Here is a 21,408-nt window from a genome sequence, read left to right on the forward strand (position 1 = left end):
TGTTTTTGAGGTAGCACAGGGAGATGGTGTCATTATAGGAGGCTTGGCTGCACTTTGGGAGGGAGGCAAAGAAAATCTCTGCCCTGTGTCCGGAGGTGAAGAACAGTGAATCCGTGTTTCTAGTCTCTCGGGCTCATGCTTATAGGATTCAAGAGGAAACGTGGGCTGCTTGGTCACTTGTGTTGGGGTAGATGGAGAAGAAGAGAGGCCAGAGGCTGTAAAAAAGAATAATTACTAAAAATCATTTCTGAAGAAAAGCAGATAGAAATCTCAGCTTTACAGTAAACTTGTATTTTTTCATCACTTTTCTGCAGGCAAACAGTATGTATCTCATCCTCCCACTTATAAAAAGGAATTGCTCTGCCTTCCCATTAAAACTTTTTTAATCATTCAGCTGGGTGAGCTGTGTGATCCGTTATACAGGGAGGCGTAGTGGCAAGATAAGAGAGCTCTAAGTTTGTGTTATATTAACCTCCTGTCTGGTCCCTTATTTCTAAAGCGATCCTAAGCAGTGGTGTTACTTTCTTGTCGCAATTTTAATACTCCTGCGAATGTCAGGATTACCTCTATCTCATAGCAAGTCGCTCTAGAGCTTTAATCTCGCTTCTGCATTTTGATTATGCTAATTGTCTCGCCCAACAGTTAGAACAAAATTAGGTGCAGAGGCAAAACGAAACAGGGTATATTTCCCATGAGCCTCAGCCTGCTTTCTATAAAGCTCGTGGCAATGCCTTCATACAAACTAGAATTGTTTTCAGCAGCCTTTGAGGAGAAAGACTATTCTTATCTTTTGCTGAAAATCATTATCAGAAGCAGATCGTTTGTCTTGTGAGCATCCTGTTTTTATTTGACACATGTACCTACCCCAGCTGTATTTTAGGTTATGTTCTTAAGGCAGTTCTGAGCTGTGATCAAACAGGTAATTTAAGCTGTATTTATTACCCATTTAAGAACAAGCAGACATCTACATCCAATAAGAAAATTCATTACAACATCCTTGTTTCTTGTTATAACATACTTATACATGTATATGACATAGATCTGTTTGTGTGTCAGCAAACAAAGGATGATTCTCTTATGCCAGCATGAGCAGAGCTTCAAATTTTTAAGTGGCCTATAGGCACCTATAGGACCTCTGAATTTGGTTCACTTCCTGTACTTCCAGAGTTCTGTGTAGGTAATCAGTTAGTCCATAGTGGATTCAAGTCCACTGACAAGGAACAGATAACTTTTAATATGCAGAAAATCCCAAGCCATTCAAACAGATGTTTCGGAACATGACAATGCATCTTCGTGGCAAGATTGGTTCAAGCTTTCAAGGTTTCACCAGAGACTTTTGCACACCTCCATTCAAACACTTTGCACTGGCTTACACTCAGCCTCTGCTGGTCCTTGCTTTCAACCTAGGGCAAGACGTATTAGTACGGCTCACTTTATTCTCAAAGCACTTTTGCAATCAAATGTCTGATTCACATCAAGAACCCTGGTTGAATGAACCCTCAGCAATGTTTTTGTATCCTGACTTCCATTGACCTCAAAGGATGTTCATTACTTCTCAGTGCCACTGTTCTACCCCACGAGACAGCATTCTAAAGGAAACTTTGTATTTATGGAAGGTAAACAATAAAACTCAGTATTAACTGAGACGCTAGAGTCAGAAGACTAGCGATCCAACGACTTAGGAAGGGATTTATTACTTGAAGAAATAATTACTCCTGACATATCTAGGAATTAATGAGGAATTCAGGTAACTGTTCTTTTAATATAATTGTTCATTAAAAACAGCCTTTTACATATGAAGAGACAATAGAATCACTCATCAGGAAACTTTCAAAATGATTAAGCTGTTTTTTTAAGCTAAGATGTTTTATTTGTAGTGGTATTAGTGTTCTAGTGTAATATATTTATTTCAAGAAAATCCTAACTCTCACTGAAAAAATTTAGCTTTATTGGAATCAATATTCACTCCTTTTCTTCGTTAGAGAGACCTGCAGCTCTGCTGATCAAGCAGCAGTAATCACAGATCCAGTGGAGAGTGGGTGTTATATAAATATAAGGCAGATATATATATATAAGGCAGATACAAATGTTGGCTAATGTGACATGCCACAAGGAGAGGCAAGAAGAAATGCCATGGTTGTTTTGAATGTCCTCAGCTTCTCCTGATTTCAGTGAGGTTGGGGAGTGTTCCATATGCTGAAGGATTAAAAGGACGGTTTTTGCTTGCACATTTAGATAAACAGTTCTGGGGAAGATGCTCTTATCTTCTGTGTTTTTATGGGTGTACAAATGTTTCCTAAGCACTTAGACTGAGGTTTGAGGTGGATGGTAGCTGTAATTGTTGCAAATGGAAAACCACTAAAAGGGAGAAAAACACCATTAGATCTTAAAGTCTTACTGCTGGGATGTGCTCATTATGTGCTAATGTATCCGCAAGTCTACAGAAACGATTTCCAGTATCAGCAAGCCCTGCCAAAAGAGTAATTACCAAACATAAGGGAACCACATATTCACAGTCCTAACAAGGCTGGCATACAAGTATAGAGGACAGCTATAGGACACCGGAAGATGTGGATCAAAGGAGACCAAGGAAGTAACATCCCTTACATCTCATGAAAACTATTGTCACCTCATTATAAATGTGTAACAGCACAGCCAGGAAAAGTTCCCTACAGACAGTGTGGCTTCCATTTTATAACAACGTTCACTGATGGTGAACTTCCTTGTGGATGGCAGCTTGGGAAACTTGGCATGAGTTTTTATAGATGACGAGTGTCTGTGACTCCAGCAACTTCACGAGAGCACTTTGATCCTCAGAACCGTCTGTTTCTCCCAGGCTCTTAAAAAATAAGTACTCAAAGCGAGGCACATTTGAGATTTAATTTTTCTATGACGCAATTTCCTTAAAGAGGTGGAGGGAAAGTCATAACTATTTTGCAGGGAATTTGATTAAATTATGTAATTAGATGTTTTCAACATTTATTATTTAAAAGCCTCCCTCATGGCATTATTGTGGTATATATTTTGTTTACACTTCTATAATACTGAGATTGAGGGAATAATCCTGTAGGAAATGTTAAATAGCTTTACGATTGTTAAAACAAAAGACTTAGCTGCTATGATACAACTCAATATCCTAAACCCTACAAAGAATTTTATGAAAGCCTGTGACATGAAAGGATGAAAATCTCTAATATATCCCCAAACTAAAATCAGTTCAGGAGTAACGGAACTTTGTGTTAACTTAATCCTATTGAACTGCCTTCTAAAACAGATGGCATTGGTGTAAATATATAGGTACATATATTTGCAGTAGCTGCACTTGCCTACTACAGAAGAAACTGAAGAGACAAGATACATCTTGTATCGTATGGCTGAAAACAATTTGTTTTTAAGAAAGTACATGTTAAACAATTAGGCCTGCCACCATTTCTAGACTTTTCTATAATATGGCTGAAAAAATGCAGTATGTATCTAGGATTTTGGAGAAGAAACAGTCTTGGAGGTTGCCTGCATACTCCTCCAGTTCTGATAAGGAGATGAACTGATATGCCAAGTAATTATCTCTAATGCTAATGTTTCGTTCATCAGACAATGAAATGACTAATCATGTGTGGTATTTTCATGTTAGCAAACTAAAAAAAAAAACCTCTTCCTTTTTTCCATTAGATTAATAAAACAATTTTAGACAAAAAAAAAAACGGGGGGGGGGGGTGGAGATTCTAGTAGATCAGTTACTATATCACTGGCCAACAGAAAGTTTTGTCCCATGTTTTCTATTGTCCCAGTCTAGTTTTATAGTAGAATCACAGAATATCCCAACTTAGCAGGGATCCCCAAGGACCATCAAGTCCAACTCCTGGCTCCACACAGAACCACCCCAAAACCAGACCCTGTGTCCGAGAGCACTGTCCAAACACTCCTTGAACTCCTGCAGCTCAGTGCCGTGCCCACTGCCCTGGGCAGCCTGTCCCAGTGCCCGACCACCTCTGGGTGCAGAACCTTTCCCTAACCCCCAGCCTGACCCTCCCCTGTCCCAGCTCCATGCCGTTCCCTCGGGTCCTGTCGCTGTCCCCAGAGAGCAGAGCTCAGCGCCTGCCCCTCCGCTCCCCTCGTGAGGGAGCTGCAGGCCGCCATGAGGCCTGCCCTCGGCCTGCTCTGCTCTGGGCTGAGCAAACCCAGGGACCTCAGCTGCTCCTCACACATCTTCTCCTCCAGACCCTTCACCATCTTTCTAGCCCTCCTTTGGACACTCTCTAATAGTTTTATATCCTGCTTATATTGTGGCACGCAAAACCGCACATGGTACTTGAGGTGAGGCCCCACCAGAGCACAGCAGAGCAGGACAATCCTTTCCCTCCAGCATCTAGCTATGCTGTACCTGATGCACCCCAGGGTACAGCCGGCCCTTTTGGCTGCCAGGGCACGCTGTTCGCTCGTATTCATCTTGCTGTCAACCAGAACCCCCACATCCCATGGGACTGGCTCCCCACATCCCACAGGGCTGCTCTCCAGCCTCTCATTCCCCAGTCTGCACATTATAACCAGGGGTGCCCTTCCCAGGTGCATAATCCATCACTTGCTCTTGTTAAATGTCATATTGTTGGTGATTGCCCAGCCCTCTGACTTGTCAAGATCTCTCTGTAAGGCCTCTCCACCTTTGAAGGAGTCAACAGCACCTCCTAATTTGTATCACCCACCAACTTATTTAGTGTGCATTTGAGTCCTACGTCCAAGTCATTTATAAAAACATTAAAGAGAACTGGCCCTAAAATGGAGCCCTGTGGAACCCCACTAATGACTGGCTGCCAGGCTGAGGTAACCCCATTTACTATAACCCTTTCAGCCTGACCCATCAGCCAGTTGTTCTCCCATCATATTATGTACTTGTCTACCTGTACGCTGCATATTCTGTCCAGAAGGATACTGCGAGAGACAGTAGCGAAAGCTTTACTAAAATCCCCAAGAAATCACATCTACTGGCTTCCTTTAACTGGCTGGGTAACCTTGTCATAAAAGGAAATAAACAGTCCAAGTGTTTTGCTTTTTTTCTGGTTCATCCTGCCACTTCATTCCTGGTGGCAAACAAGTCCAAAAAAAGAGGATAACTTTGTGGTCTCCTTACTGATGAGTCGTAAGTCCTAATATTTGTGTAACGGAATATGCATATGAATAAAAATAATCTCAAGAGTATACAAATGTAGTGCTTAATCGAATTCACGTAAAGAAGCAACCCACATATTATAGTGTATCTTTACTCTTAGAATGTGTATGTTTGATTGTAACAGAATTAAATAGTACTAGTCTTAATTTTGATCAAAATAAGGCAATTTTCAGTTGTCTTCCTCTATGACAGTGTTGTCTGTGATGGTAAGCAGCGATGGCCCAACATTCAATTCTTTGCTTATTTGCACAGCCTCAGCTTGGATCTAGCTGCACATCACAGGTTGGATGCAAGAGCTCCGAGAAGATACTGCTGTAACAGCAGAGCCCACAGCTTTGGCCCAAGATAGCATGCAACACTAACTGGCATTTACTTAGTCACACGCATACAAAAATAATGCTGCTACCTTCCCTTGCTTCTTGAGATATGTGCAACTATTTCTTTTAAATAAAGCCCTTATTTTGCATGGTATTAAATTTTACATCCACCTACTTGGGCATTCGGATTCACATCATCCTTCCAGATACATAACAGGAAAGGATAAAGCGCTCCATTGTCATTCCCATACTCCCGAGAGAAGAAGGGTGGCTGCCCTCCTACATTCCCCGGGTGACACCCACAATTAATTCTGTCACCTGCATTTCATGCCTGACCTGGCAGGATGCATCTGGTGGTTTCTGGGAGGAAGGATGCTCACAGCCCAGTGATTCCTGCCAAAGCCTCCCTTTTATTTATCAGCAGTGCGATGTGTAGTTCTGCCCAGAGCTCCAATCAACCCCTTTCCAGAAAGAAAAAAAAAAAACAGCCCCTGCCCCCACGGACCTTTGGAGCCTCCTGCCCACAAGTTACGCTGCTAGAGATTTCAGGGATGAACTAATGATCCTTTACAAAAGGGTGGGTCTGGACAGAGTTGCACCGCCCTGTCGAGGGTCCAAAGGATATAGCCAGCAGCCTGCTGTCAAACATTTCATTTGTATTTATGCGCTTGACATGGAGTTGCTAAAACTGGTGAAAGTTGCTGGCAACGAAAAATAAATCACTTTCACAGTTTGCATCTTCCTAGGAATCACACTTCAGTATTCTCTTGTCCTGTACCTGAGCAAGCAGATAATGCCATCACTAACAATAAAAAATAGCTTTCCAGGTTACTACATAGGGATGTATTCATTTACCATTTAGACTGAAACATCTCCAAAAAAAAAAAAGGGGGGGGGGGGGGCGAGTTTCCATTTGCGGTGTCTCCAAGTGACACTTTTTGTCTGATTCCTTCCCAGGACAACATCGTCCTTTCATTTGCATTCTTCAGCTGGCAGTGAAACAGAGAAGTAGGCAGGCTGTGGCTGCTGAGTTTTAAGTAGTCAGAAGCACAAGTGAATCCGAGTTGAGCCTGCTGTTCATTAAGCTGATTCACTCTTCAGACACAATACTATGTTAATTTTGACACGTAAGCAAATTGATGCAAATTATGTGAAATGAAGTTTAATGCCACTTAATGGCAGTAAAACTATGAGCCCATAAGCAGGTAAATGGCTGTTTCTATTCAAGCAGTGTTGGTGACATTGACACTAAATGTTGTAAAACACATTAATTAAAAACAAACCTGAAAAACAATCTTATTATAACCCGAAGTATGATGGAGCAGCGTCTATCCTAGCTGCATTTGCTTCAATCTTAATGAAGCAATGCCATGGCTCTTCATCTAGCTGGTACGGTGTTCAGTGAGAGATTTGGTTGTTTCCAAAATGATCTTTCTATTAATAATAACAATAAAACAGGAGTAAAATATATCCTTCAAGTCACTGCATGAGCAGGCTGGATCAGTCTGACGGGCTCCCAGCCACCTGGGATCTCACCTGCAGAGCTTCCCTGTCCCACTGCAGGTGCACCCTTGCAGCTGGTTTCTGCCCTCTCAGTGCCCCAAGCTTTGCACTTTGTAATTGATTCAATTTCAAATTTCAAAGGGACCTTAAGGACCACCCAGCGCCACCCCCTGCCATGGGCAGGGCCCCCTCCCACCAGCCCAGGCTGCCCCCAGCCCCATCCAGCCTGGCCTTGGGCACTGCCAGGGATGGGACCCCAAGTCCCTCTGCAGTAAACTGATGCAGTCAGGCTGGTAATCAGGTAATTATGAACCCTACGCTTTTCCTCTTGCTCTGTTGCCCAGGCACCCTCTATTTTGCCCCATCCAGGACAAAACACTGGGCCAGACAGCCTTTCGGTCTGAGCTACCTTTGGTGCCTTCATGTGCCGTGGACCGGTATCATGTCATCAGGTCGCACCAAATGCTCTGCAGCCCTGAGGATATTCGCTGGTGGGGCAAACAGAGAGCACAGGGAGCACTTTTTGAGGTCCAAACCGCCATGGTGACCCTGTGCTTTCATACTTATTCATGATAGTTATTCTCCCCAGCTAGATAAGTTTTGTAACTTTGTTTTTTGCATTGCCTGTTTCCAACAGACTTGCATTTTTCCCATATTCATCAGAGAAAATTATATCAGAATATACACATACACCAGGGAGCCTTATTGTCGGAGAGACACGGCTGTTAAGGGCTGTGAACTTGGGCTTTTAGGGCAACAGGCAAGCTGCAGAAAGTAGTGCATAGGATCCAGAGATCTATACAGTTATGAATTTGCTGCTTTTCAAAGAAGAAAACATTCCTCACAGTGTGATTTTTCAGGTTCTCATGGGCAGGAAGTGCTGCTGTGACTGAGGTCTCAGCCTGGTCTCTAACTCTCAGCTTTCTGTGACCCCTTCTCTTTTGTCTTGCAAATACTGGAGAGAGCACCAGATGCGGGTTTGTAGCAGAGAAACAGCTGTGAGCCACAAGCTGGATGGCAAAGGATGGCTCTTTGTTTTTTTTCAAGACAAATACAAATTCCACTGCTGTTTGACAACCTCACAGGTGATAAATGAAGAGGTCCTGGTCACGGTTGAGGCACGGCACTGAGTAAGTGCCTGGCCAGGCAGAAGCAGTGAGATCAGTGCGGTAATTATGTTGAGAGACGCGACACCAGGAATTTACCAGACACTAGGCTGTGGCCAGCAAGCGTGGTCGGAGACACCGAACCATGCACCTTGCCAGCGCAAGTGGCATTGATGGGAGCGAAGCATTAACAGTGATCCTCAGCAGGTAACAGCACCATGGGGAAATGCCCCGCAGAACCACGAGAAGCAGAAGCAGGAGTCTTGGCTGAGCACGTGAGCAAAGAAAGCTTTACCCTCCTGTGCATCCATCACCCACAGAGCATGGGGTCAAGAAGGCTGGGAATACCAGCCTTGCACTTTCTGAATCACCTGGCTAACTTTCCAGTCCCGCTGCTGACAGCAGAACAACAGGAGTTCAAGACTGCCGCCTTCCAAAGGACTCTTGCTGTACGCAAACCCGGGACTGCTGCTGATGGGATGTGACATTGTGCAAGCGCTGCCTCAGGGCAGCCACCGAGTTATAACAAAAGCTAACTGTGCAGTCCTGTGATACAAATCTGAAAAGTCACTAGAATGAAAATCAATCAGTCCTCTTCATTCAATCTGCTCCGTAAAGACGCGTGACATCTGTGCAAACACCCGGTTTCTTGTCGTGATCCAAACCAGATGACTCACGGGCGTGCGCCAATCCGTGCAAATAAGCCACGTGCAATAGCTGACCCTTATCAACACAATGATAACCGCTGAAAGAAAAGCCTCCGCTGACTTCCCAGCCCGGTATCAGCACATTAGGCAGGCATAGCACTACATCACATGGCAGAGATTCACATGGCCGCTTGTACTACGCGCTGGTTATAGCCGGCTGCTGTGAGAAACAATGCCTACAGCAGGACGACTTTATTTACCTAATACACCACCTGGCATTTTAAACTTTCACAGAGTACTTTGTGTTCAGCATCAGAGGCTTTAAGGAAATAATGTGTTTTTTTTTTTTCTTCATTTTACCAAAGCTGGGTCTGGCTGCTAAAGCTAACATGCAACATCTCTTTCCACATTAATCTCAGTTGTCCAGTGTAGGCTTTCCTTGCTGCTTTGTTTCAAGTTGAGCTAAATTCTCCCCTGCTGCTGCAGAACGCTGTAAACTGCCTTTCCGCGGTGATATTTCAGGAGCCAGCACTGTGTCTCCATCACAGCAGAGGAGAGGCTGCTGTAACTGCTCTCTGCCCCAGCACCTTCTCCCTGGGTTCGTTCACTGCCGCCTGCTTTGCACGGCAGAAGCTGCAAACCGCAGCGTTATCGTCGTCGTTCGTGTTTTGTTTCTGGTAGCACCAGACAAATATAACAGATAACGCAGGCCCTGACCTGAAGGATTTACATTTGGACAGGCAAAGGAAAATAAGAGGGAAATTAAGGGAGGAGAGAAGGGAGGGGCAATGCTGTGTGCGCAACATACAAACACAGGTTTGGAAGTAATTGCTTGCTTGCTCTGATGCCTAATTTCACACTGCAGATTTCGTACTCAATCACTGCACTAAATGTCAGCTTCTTAAAAGCAGCAGCTTGGGGGAGTGCAGAACGGTGCAAGTTGTTGCTTCTGTGATGATTTATGATACACTCTTCCAACACAAGTTTAAAAAAAAAGGTGGAATTGAGGCAAAGATTTTCCTGGCTCACTTGCTGTAAGTGACTTAACTATGTACCTTATTTCTGTAATACGCTAAAGCAGAAAAACACCCTGTGGAACATCTCCTCTTTACCTCTCACTTTGCCCCTTTCCCCCCCAAATTTTTTTTTACAATTATATCACTAGAGGTCGAAACTGATGAAAAGACCGGTCTAAATCCCGGCCTGCAGAGCCCTGCTGAAATCGCTGTGAGCGATTGCATCTGCATACTCCGGGTAACCAAGAGACAGAATATTAATGCACGTAAAGACCACTAGGATATCCATTTACTGCATACGCATGAGAGCTCCAGAGCTGGCGCCAGGGGAATGCACACTGTAATGCTGCACACAGCCACGGCCGCTCAGCAAGAAGGCAAGTGTTCAGAGTATGCCACTTCGGAGCTTCAGAGCAGCAGGTTACAAGAGTGTCAGAGCAGAGTCTTTAGGACTCAGGTCCTGGGACCTGCACTGTATTTAATTTACCAGTTCATATTATCCTCAGTTTTCTGCTCTTGTAGTGAAGAAAGCAGCTCTAGAGCTGCTAGTAAAGGCATCAGAGTTGCAGCTGGACTGCAAGTCTCACAGCACAGCTTATTTCTGTTTATTTTCTGCAATGCTTACAAGGGCACTGAGGTGAGAGTAATTAAATATTTGCAAAGTACTCCAAATCCTCAGGGTAGCTGTAGCTAGAGAATGAAGACAATTCGCAATTTCTTTGCTTCTGAAATTCATGTGTTTCAAAACCTCTGTTCTTCTGTAATTAAAAGAATAAAATAAAAAAAGTTTCCCTCTCTCTAGCTCTTCTCAGAATTCAACAGGAGTCCAAGGATGGCTTCAGCCTGCAGCGTTTGCCTCTCCCCCCTGCGTCTGACTCAGACTTCTGTCTCATCATAATTCTTATCTTGCTAACCTGGGAATTAATCTTTTCCTGCATACATGGCACAGCAGAGATAGTACAGTACTCTTTAAAACACCTAGCAAAGCCTTCTGAAAAAATAACTAATGACTTCATGGCTCTTGTCTGATGGAAAATAAATTGCCATGGGCCTGCTCCTGCTCCTTCTGCCACTTGGTCGTATAATTTCCATTGCCTTCACTGGCACCGGGTGATGCTTTTAGCTGAACATTACTGCAGCACACAGCACAGCCTGGAGAGTTTCAAACCCTTACCATCACGGCTTTCTCCAGACACTCACAGACTAACCCTCTCCTTCCCATGGAGCGGTTCACACAACAGTGGCTCTCTTCTGCCTTTCACAGTTAGATCGCAAAGTGACAAAGATTAAAAATAACTCCAGACCTCTGCCCTTCCACTGCAGGCCCCCTAGAGACTGATGCTATTAGAATAAGAGAAAGGAATGCCTCCCACATTTCCTTTTTTCTCACTACTCCGACTTCTGTTTGCAGGCTGATTAAAACTTCCCCCATCCACCAGACCCCTGCAAAGCCAGCCCCAGAAGCACGGCACGGGGTGCCCTGCTTTGCCTGGCTGTGAAACGAGTCACAGCTGATGCCTCCTCTCAACACCCAGCTCCGCGGTGCTGCAGGAAAGAGCCCACGTGCCCTTCAGCAGTGCACGCTTACATTTTCCAAAGGGCTGGCCAGGCAATTTTCCTCTCCAGGAAATCCTTCCCCTCCCTTGTCATCCAACCCCAGCTTCACCCCACCGCCCGTCCCAGGTCACTACTACGGCGTGCCTCCGGCACATGACAGCAGTCACATTCCTGGTTTGTTTTACCCCTCAGGGCTGTCATCCCGCTGTAAGGCATCCGAAAACGCTGGTAGCCAAAAGGACTCAGCACGCTGAGAGAGCGAGTACCTAAGCAGCAGACTCGTTGGAGCAGGGCCACCTTCGTGCCAGAGGTTTCCCCCATGCCGTGGGGAAATCTGATCTATTTAAGGAGCTCTACCTTTGCCCTTTCGCTCTGCCTTTTGCCCTCTCACACCCATTCTTGTGCTCCTGCAGGTGTCTGTTTCCCTCCCTTCTCTCTCCATGTTTCAGTCCCTGGGGATGTCGGTCCCATTCCTGCCCACCAGCATCACCTGTGGAAGGACAGCTCGTGCTGACACTCCGACTCGCCTCGCTTCATTTTTGGGTTAATACTCCTCAGCGGGGCAGGGATTTCACAGCCTGCAGTCAGCACCTCAGGCCCCAGGCTCAGGAAGCCCGAGCCATGGCTGTTCACATACAAAGAGATAAGAGGGAAACCCCGAGGACTAGCACACGTTAAAGTGCAGAACCCAGGCAAATCCAGCAGCCATAAAACCCACACAAAGTGAACACCGTGTTTGGTGCTTTCATTGCATCGGTGCATCTCCAAGCAGGTACTTTTGCAGAGGTCCTTCCTTGAAATTTCCGCCTCTCTGACTACGACAACAGCACCTGAAAGCTCAGAAATAAGAGATGGAAACAAAGCTTCAATATGAATGTCAATATATTTCAAGGGGAGAAAACAGGAACAAATCCAAGCAGCTACCATGCCAGAGAAGAAAAGCAGACAGGTCTTAAATGCCTGATCTCAGTACATCCTTCCCCGGATGGATCTGTAGAAAAGCAACATCAATAACTAGAAGATGGGCTGCATTAGGGAACAACCTATGGGCAGCCATCTTACGTCTGCTCTATGGTTTTCTTTAACTCCGCAATGGTCAAGGAAAGGGAGCGTGCAGAAGACACATATCCTCTTTTATTCAAGGCGTTAACCCCGTGTGAATCTGCACACAGGGGCAGACATGAAGAAGTCTCCAGAGAAGGCTGTGAGGAGGGAACCTGAGGGCAGGCCTGGACCAGGAGAAGGGACAGGTCCACCAGGCAGGCCCAGGCCAAGCAGCCGCTGAGGCTCTGACAAGGCTGCGGCAGCACTACGGCTGCCCCGCACCTCAGATCCTCACCGCAACCTCCACCCCACCGCCCCTCGTCTACCGACAGAGCTGGAAACGCAGAATTGAGGACTTTCTCTCAGGAAGAAATCGTGTTCGGCCCCAAATCCTCTGGTGCTCATGAGGCTCTCTCACAGGACCGCCGAGCAGGCCCCTCGCAGGTAGCGGGGCTGCGGCCGGCAGCGTGCTGGTTATGCAAGCACCGACTCAGATGGCGCTGAGCAAAGCCAGCACCGCAAAGGCCACGGCGAACAACTGTCAAACGAGGAAAGATTTCGGTCACTGCTGACTGAAGCTGGATTTAACCTAGCGGGGAGAGGCGTTGTATCTGATTACCAGCCCCGCTGCACCAGTCACTTCCCTCCTCAGCTGCACTGTTTTGACCTCATTTCTGAAAATAAATGATGAGCTGTTTTCTCCTCTTAACAAGTAACTGTTGCGCTGGAAAGCTGGATGTTTTCGGCTGTTGAAGCGAGGCAGTGCTGCAGCCTGTTTCTTGAAGCACAAGGCAGCTCAGGCCAAGGCCCTACCCTGAGCCCTGCATATCCCCTAGGAACCCTAGGCACCCTCTCAGAAAGTCACTTACGCTCAATTCGCCTCCGCAAAAAGCCTGTGACACGTTTACAAGCACTTCTTCAAGCAGTAAAGTGCTATGTATCACCCCAACTTGCTGAGCTTTGCCGATACAGGATCTGGTGCTGAGTGTCACCTGCTGCTGCCCAGCACGGAAGAACAGCCAGGCGGTACCAGAGCATCAGGCTCTGAAGAGCCAAATGGATGAGGGTTTGCGGCTGATGGTCTGGCCTTGCCAAAACCGGTCAGGAAAGAACACTGGTGCTTAGTCCTTCCAGCCCAGATTCAGAGGACATAAGCTGAGGAAGGGCTGTACTTGCCAAGAAAACCCTGTCCTTTGCTTTCCCGAGCCTCTGTTTTTTCTGACAGCTGATTATGTTCCTGACACCTCCAGAAAAATAGAAGATGACACTGCAGAGACAGCATGAACACATGATCCTTAACCCCTACCAGACCAAGAGTTTACAGACAGACTGACAAAACCTCAGGAAGTTCTGCAATATTTTCCCTTCAGCATGTCAGGAGAGGACAGGATAGTGCTGAACAGTGCTCATGGCTCTCCAGACATATCCTTAAGATTTGTCCTTGCAGGCTCTTGTCTTGGGAGCATCAGCAGTCCATTTGCAACACCTTCTCCATCACACTGTAAAGCCGTGGCTCCAAGAAACTTTATTTTTTATTTAAAAACAAAATAAAAAAAAAAACAATATTGCATTGATTAAAGAGATACAAGCTGCCACAGTTTCCCTACTGTAAAAGCAATTTAATCACTGCCTGGTGGATGATAGCTGGTATGGAAGCAGACATTCTTCTTGATGCAGAATAGAACATGAAACATCACCCCGGAGTTCTGCTGAACTTGAACGGGATCCAGCTGGGAACAACTCGGCTGTATCAGTGTCGGACCGCGGTCGGTACAAGCTGAACACCAGCCCAGGCCAGCTGAGGTCTCCGGACCATCACGTGGCTGGCCGCTAGCCTCGCAGGACTTGTGCCCAAGGTATTCACACCGTGCGTGGAGCCAAGAGCAGGATGTCTGACAGCGTGTGCCTTCGCCCTGGCCACCCTGATGATGCAAAAGGAGAGCTTAGCCTGACCCCACAGCACAGACCGTGCCAGGCACTCTCACCCCACAAAACCCCGAAGCCTGGGTGAAAGCAACTTCCCAGCAGAGGCTTCAAACTTCACTGAATTAAGAGCAGCAAAGAATTTTTAGAGGAGGCTCTGCTGTGCATTTAACCGTGGTGGCAGCAATAGTGGTAGTAGGCAAGGGGAGATGGGTGCTGGATGTGCCAGCACGAGTCTCTCAGGCCAAATGGGCAGAGCAGGAGGGTTGAGAGGTCAGGAGCTGGGGGGCAGTTTCACCAAAACGAGGATTATTTGTCTTCCTCTCTGTGCTCCGAGTGCATTGCTTCATCTCGGTAAACAAAACCGCGATGAAATAAAAGGGCTCTGACGGTGAACCAAAGCTATTTAGTGTGAATGAAAATAATCAGAGCTGGGCAGGGAGCTGGGGCACAGCTGGCCGCAGGAGGAGGTGAGTGCTGCAGAAACAAAAAGGATCTGGACCAGAGTGGGGTCAGCCACTAAAGTGGCCAAGGCAAACAAGGCACAATCTGTGGCAGACCCTCAGCAGCATGCAATTAGAAAAAGGATCCCTGACGGACATTGTTAAGTAACTTTGTCACTGCGCTGAGCGATGACCTTGCTTCCCCGTGCCCCACGTCCCCCCTGTGCTGACGGGGCTCCCGGCCACTGCACAGCTCCATCCTACAGCAGCATGCAAGACGTTGGTAGAGCACATTACAATCTGTATTTCATACTATTCCTTCAATCTGACACCTGAAATCAGACAGAATCCAGGAAAAAATAACCTAATTCCTGCGCTCAAACAAACAAAAATCACGTTGTTTTCATTCGCATCGATATATTCTTCTCCATTTCTTTCCTGCTGATACCTAGAGCTGGAGCTTTAATGACATTTCGCTCTGGCTCTGTTTCCAACACCATCAAAGATAAATACATGCCAGCAGCGGGCTGAAGCAACAGTTGCTGCGGATCCAGTGTCAGAGTGTGACAGACATGTGGACGGCTGCTCTAGGTGGGGGACACGCAGCCGGGGAACCTGTGATTCCCGATCACGTGCCATAATGTGATCCAGGAAAACTCGCTCAGGCCTTTCCCTCGATCTCCTTCCTCTCCAGAGAGGAGCTGTCAGCTTCCCTCTGCTGTGCTTGTAGCCATTTGGTTTGACAGGTGACGGGGATTTCTTTTTGTAATTAAATGAAGCCAAGACAGGGGAAATGTGGGCTGAAAACAGCGAAACTATCTGACGACAGCGTGTACGGAGCTGAGGGTGCTGGAACTGCCTCAGAACATTTACAGCCACCCACAGCACTTGGTCCCTCCTTTACTTAGCTCTGGGCTCTCCCAGAGACCTCCCAGGCAGACCTAAAAGCTTTTTAATATCTAAGATCCCCCTTCCTCATCTGTCGAGCCATCCAGTGATGAACAGAGCCCGAATTCAGGATGAAGCATGGAAACAAAACACCAAGTGCACTGGCAGCAGAGACAGGGCCAGGTGCTGTCGGGGGGGATTTCATTCCCTGTGAGGATTACCTCGCTGACTGTGCTGGCTTTTGCTGTGTCCTCCTATGTCCACATGGGGATCGGAGCACTGCCTACTCACAGACCTCCTTCCACTCCTCTCCCAGGGGTGTTCCCATGCTCACGGTGCTTCTGTCCCAGGCTTTGCTGGGAAGAGGACGCAGGAGCACAACGTACTCTTACCACCACTGCTCTTCCCATGACTGGTGGAATCACCTACGTGTGAGCTGGCCTGGCCACCCCAGAGGAGGGTCTGGCAGCTGGTCCTGCAGACCCTAGGAGAACAGACATCACAGAGGGACACGTCCAGCTCTGCAATATTCCCTTGGACCAGCTACGGCACCCCAAGCCACAGAGCACTTTGCAGGAAGTAAAAAAAATGCTTAAGCCCTACAAGATAGAATTCTTCTACAGCAGTTCATTAGCAACTAGGAAGTTCTCTTCCAGGCTGCAGTTTTCTTGTTCTGTGGAGAGAAAATTATTCATCAATACAGCTGCCTTAAAGCATGTAGTAATGCATGTCTTATCCTGCTCTGCCTCTTAGAAGGGCTAACACATGTGCTCAGACCAACAGGCAATTTTGAAGACTGAAGCAGTTCACAGAGGAGGATTTCTGAAGCAGCATTGAGTCATGGCTGAGCACTGAGTTCTTCCAGATAAATTTTCTGGCCACAGAGCTACCGAAATTGTCCCTTTAATAAAATAAGGTTATTTATACCTGTGGTGCACTGCATATCAGTTGATCAAACTGCAACTTCAAAAGGGTCTGAAGTGCTTGGAAGCAGCAGTGTGGCTAATTAATAATGCAAAACAAAGCCCAGCAGAGGCAAGACATCACCGGCAGCGTGTATGGGGCTCTGCAGAAATGAGCTTCCATTAGGCTTCACCAGCGCAGCACCGCTCCTTCCCCTGAGAACCCTGCTGCAATCTATCCCTTGAGCTACGCACCGTCTTTTGGAGTCAAACCTATTGCAGCATTTACATCAAATATGTAAAGCATAGCCCGCAATGAGATGTAGATGAAAATAACCCACACATCTTGGTTTAGCAAACCATGATCGATATGCTCCCAATTAGCAGCTGGTCTTCAAACAGCGTGCAGGAGCACAAACTCCTCTTCCCTTTTCAGAGGAAAAGCACATGCTGATCATAACGCTAACGTGTGGGATGCCTTTAGTCTATAAGGTGGCTAACAACAGCTTTGTTTTGCTTTTCTTAAAGGCAAGTGCCTCCAGAGGAGGCCACGAGGATGCTCAGAGGCTGGAGCACCTCTGCTGTGGAGCCAGGCTGAGGGAGTTGGGGTTGTTCAGCCTGGAGAGGAAGAGGCTCCGGGGAGACCTCACAGCGGCCTGCCAGGGCCTAAAGGGGGCTGCAGGAGAGCTGGGGAGGGACTCTTGGTCAGGGGGTGTGGTGGTAGGACAAGGGGGAATGGCTTTAAACTGGAAGAGGGAAGAATTAGATTAGATATTAGGAGGAAATCCTTCACTCAGAGGGCGGTGAGGCCCTGTCCCAGGCTGCCCAGAGGAGCTGTGGCTGCCCCATCCCTGGCAGTGCCCAAGGCCAGGCTGGATGGGGCTGGGGGCAGCCTGGGCTGCTGGGAGGGGTCCCTGCCCATGGCAGGGGGTGGCACTGGGTGGTCCTCAATGTCCCTGCCAACCCAAACCACTCTGTAATTTTATGATTCCAAGCTTTCTCAGTTCTGGGAGCTTTCATTTCTGACCCGCTCTCCACCATCTGCATACCTCATCCCACTTGGACATGATGCAGATCCTCACCTGGGTTCCCAGTACGCCCTGGTGGCAGCCTGGCCCTCCGCTTCTCCCACAGGAGCACGGAGCCGCTGTGCTCAGGTCTGCAGCACGGGCAGAAGCAGACAGACTGAATTGCACTGAGATGCCATGAAACCCTTTTCCTTATGTTAGCAGCTGCCCGTTAGCCTGCCCGTTTCAGAAATAAAGATATTTTTTTTTCTTTTTTCTTTTCTGAGACCTAAGCTAGTTCCATTTCCCTCTGCTCCAGGCATCACCAGGGGATTTTTACGCCTTGTCTCTAAGGCAGCCCTCACCCCTTTTGCTCAGGGACAACGGGCCCCGTCTCCACCTCTGCGGGTGGGACATCCCAGATGTTGCAAGTAGAGGGTGGGGGATTTCTGCGATTTCCGAACTGAGCTTCTGCCCTTGTTCAACACTTCTCTCAAAAATTCCCCCCCCCGGGGATGCACACAAGGTCATTTATGCGTTAATAAGCCAATGCCACTGACCTGGCCTTGGGTTTTGGGCTGTGTGTGTCTGCCCAGGCAGGCAGGAAGAACAAACTCTGCAAACGGCCACCACCTCCCTGCTGCCACGGTGGCCAAGCTGAAGTTGGGGTGCTCCAAAGCACCTCGTTTTGCTGGGGGGCTGTTTCAGACCCACTGGTACAAATGCTGCATCCAGCGCTCCCAGTACCATATGCCAACACCCACAAACTGCTCCTCCTCCAGACCTGGTTTCAAATGTAAATATAACCCAGCGTTCAATAGCCGTGGTGTTACAAGTTGCCTTGATGTGGCCGCAGCAGAGCTACCAAAACGCTGGGTTAAATGTAGACATTTTACAAACCAATCCAATTTTAACTCATTCATTATTAGCGTCACAGGCAGCTCAGCTCCCTTCCTTGAATGTTGCACAATGAAGAACAAGAGGCAATGTTTCACAGCAGCACGCCTCAAGCTATGCACGTGAAGCCAATATAAAGGCCCTATAAAGCCAAGTTCTGTTTCAGATGCTTGGTTTTTCATTGATGCGAGCCAGGTGAAAATTTAGGATCAAGCGAGCAACATTATACTGTAATTATACAGCCATTTTAATGCATATGGTCCTACTGTAACAAGCATAACATTTGTATGTACATATTGTATTCATCAATAGCACTGGTTTCAAATGCCAACAAAAAAAAAATCACCAGCTAAACCTTCAAAGAGTCACGGTATTTAAAATTGTAAATGTCGGGATTCTTCTCTGCATTTTCTTTTGGAGGCATTAAGTTTTCACAATATTTCTCTGCACCCACAAAGGGCTAGAAAATTCCAAAAGGAAAAAAAAATATCTAAATGCAAGCTTTTGTTTAGTATATTAAAAGAAAAAAAATCAATGTATTTCTGATTTGTACCTATTTATGAAGAAAGAATCGGACTTGCATTGTGTATAACACGATCATAAAACCAGTAAGTATTTGTGAGTTGCGATCACAAAATCACCGACCACAAATACCCATAAATGTTTGATTATTATAGTGGTATTACTGATAAAAATTAAGGAAATTAGAGATGATACCAGCTCCTCAAACAATTCCTCTGTCCCTTCTGTAAATGCTAGCGACATTTCCTACTGCACAGTGGGTTTTTATGACTTGCTATATGATGTCGTGAACGTATATGAAGCCTCTTGAATTTTATACAAAAATATTAGGGAAATGTAAAGTAGACTCCTACATCATCCTAGCAGTGCTGAAATAATGTGCTCCACGCCTTCAAAACCGATGGAAAAAGCGGCAGTAGGCAACCACGTTTAATCATTGCTGTTCCTCAGTGAAGCTGTACTTCAGGAGAGGGGAAGTGGCTCGTGATGGATTCTCTCATCTCATGCACTAGCAAAGGGCTGGCTCTAATGCCCAGTAACAATCAATGTAAGACCTGTATTGAACCTGACCTAGGCGCCAAATAAGTTATCAACCTATTCTATGCACCTGCTGGTGCTGTCCCTGCCTCAAAGAAGCTCCTAAAGAAAGGCGTTAAGACCTGACTTGCACAGACTTTATCATTTTCTTCCCCCAATTTTTTAATATCCAAAAGAATTTAAGCTACTGTGTGCAGGGCTTTTCTCCTCCTTCAGTATATTATTTTTTTTTCCATGCATGCATTAGGTTTCTATAGCAATGTGTGTTGTTACCTAGGGTATGGCCAGGGTTGGTATTTTCCTTTGGCTGTGACATCTGATGAATTACCAGACTTACAGCCAACTTCAAGCAGCCCATACCAACGTGTATTTGTACATGCGTACACACGTTCATAAGCAAATTAGGGAAAAAAACATAACTACTTAACTTTTTAGAGCCCAGATTTGCAACCATTACATGTAAAAAACTTGGGCTGGACACCTTTCAGATGTTCTGTGAGTAAAACATGACTGAGTCTTCGAAGAGCAAATCTGGGAACTTTAGTAAAAAAACATCCAAGAAAAGGGAAAAAAACAAAACAAAACAAAACAAACAACATTCTTTCCAATGTCCAGTAAGGTATATTAAAGAATACAAAGTAGGCTGTCTGAGATGCCCTTCCAGGATTCCCTTATGTTTGATTTAACCTGCTCACACAACTCCCAAACTTGTCTCAATGCCGTTTAATTGAATGAAAACACATCAGCACCCTGGGACTTAAGCTGTATGTTGTAATCCCTCTCTTTAAAACCAAGATGACTTCAAATGCGGGCATACACGATGACACGATGAAGGGGCAGCCCTCCAAATACACCAAAGAACAACGTGAGCGTGGGTCCGATGGCCAAGCCATGGGACTTCGCAGTAGCGGGATAAATCCTGTGCCATTTGGTAGCAAGCAGACACCTGGACTTAACGCGAGCCCGCTGCAGCACCCTGAGGTTAAACCCCTCGTTTTACATCTATTGCTCCATGCTGAGAACTTGGCACATGCTGTCATGCCGCAGCCAAACCCTCCAGACATGGAGGTGAAAGGTCTCCATAAAATTGGGCAAACACAGTTTTGGGGAGGGTCCCTTCTGCAAGGGACATCGATGCCCTCTGCGGCAGCAAGGACGGGGCAGAAGTGGGGGTCAGAGCAAGGCTGAGGGCCCGAGGATGTGGTCAAACCTCCAAGCTTTGCCTCAGCACATCTGGTTTTTTTTCCCTCCATCATCTTCACAGTTGCATTGGGCCCGTCCTGGTGGGCTAAGCAACCTGAGCAGCCACTGCTGCTCTCACGAAGGGACAACGACAACCACAGCTGCTGAAATGCTCGCTACAGCCCTCGATCATCTCTGCTGCTGCTCCTCAGCCTGCAGAGGGGATTCCCTGCTTTGGTCCCACCAGATAGCCTCCAGGCGAGCCTGGTTTACGAGTTACGGGGATCTGGACAGAGACTGATAATGGCATCTTCGATCTAAGTGGCTGCCAAAAAAACCCTTGTGGAAATCAAGCAAAGCTGCTCGCGAGACCAGTTGAAGGTGGGGTGGTGTCTGTCAGACGTCGCAGATAACTGGCGTGCTCCTGCTGCCAAAGCGTCCAGATAATCCAGACAGCACCCAGAATTTAACATTAGTTGTACAAAATTCTGAAACCCAGCCTGCAAAACTGACAAACCCGATGGTTTTAACAAGGCTGGAAAAAAAAATGGTTAAAGTAACTGCTGGTTATAAACTCTGGAAATGAAAGAGGCCGTTTGTAAGTACTGTTTGATGCTCTGCAAGCAGGGAAGTCAATTCACCTCCTGTAAGATTTTGTGTGGGAAATAAGCGTAATGACAATCCTGGGCAAATGCCATTTTGGAGACTTTTATCTAGTGCCACCAAAGGCACAGGAGCTTGCAGAGGACACTG

General features: G+C 46.6%; 1 protein-coding gene across 4 annotated transcripts in view; it reads right to left on the minus strand.

The window, feature by feature from the left end:
- PRKAG2 (protein kinase AMP-activated non-catalytic subunit gamma 2) overlaps positions 1 to 21,408 on the minus strand; it is a 217,368-nt gene that overhangs the window by 71,500 nt on the left and 124,460 nt on the right. For all 4 annotated transcript variants that reach the window (XM_080578544.1, XM_080578543.1, XM_080578545.1 and 1 more), the window contains exon 4: positions 1 to 215. In XM_080578544.1, coding sequence (XP_080434670.1) covers positions 1 to 215 — 215 coding nt within the window. The remainder of the gene's footprint in view (positions 216 to 21,408) is intronic.

Source organism: Anser brachyrhynchus (genome assembly GCF_964034855.1).
Source record: "Anser brachyrhynchus genome assembly, chromosome: 2".
NCBI classification, from domain to species: Eukaryota; Metazoa; Chordata; class Aves; order Anseriformes; family Anatidae; genus Anser; species Anser brachyrhynchus.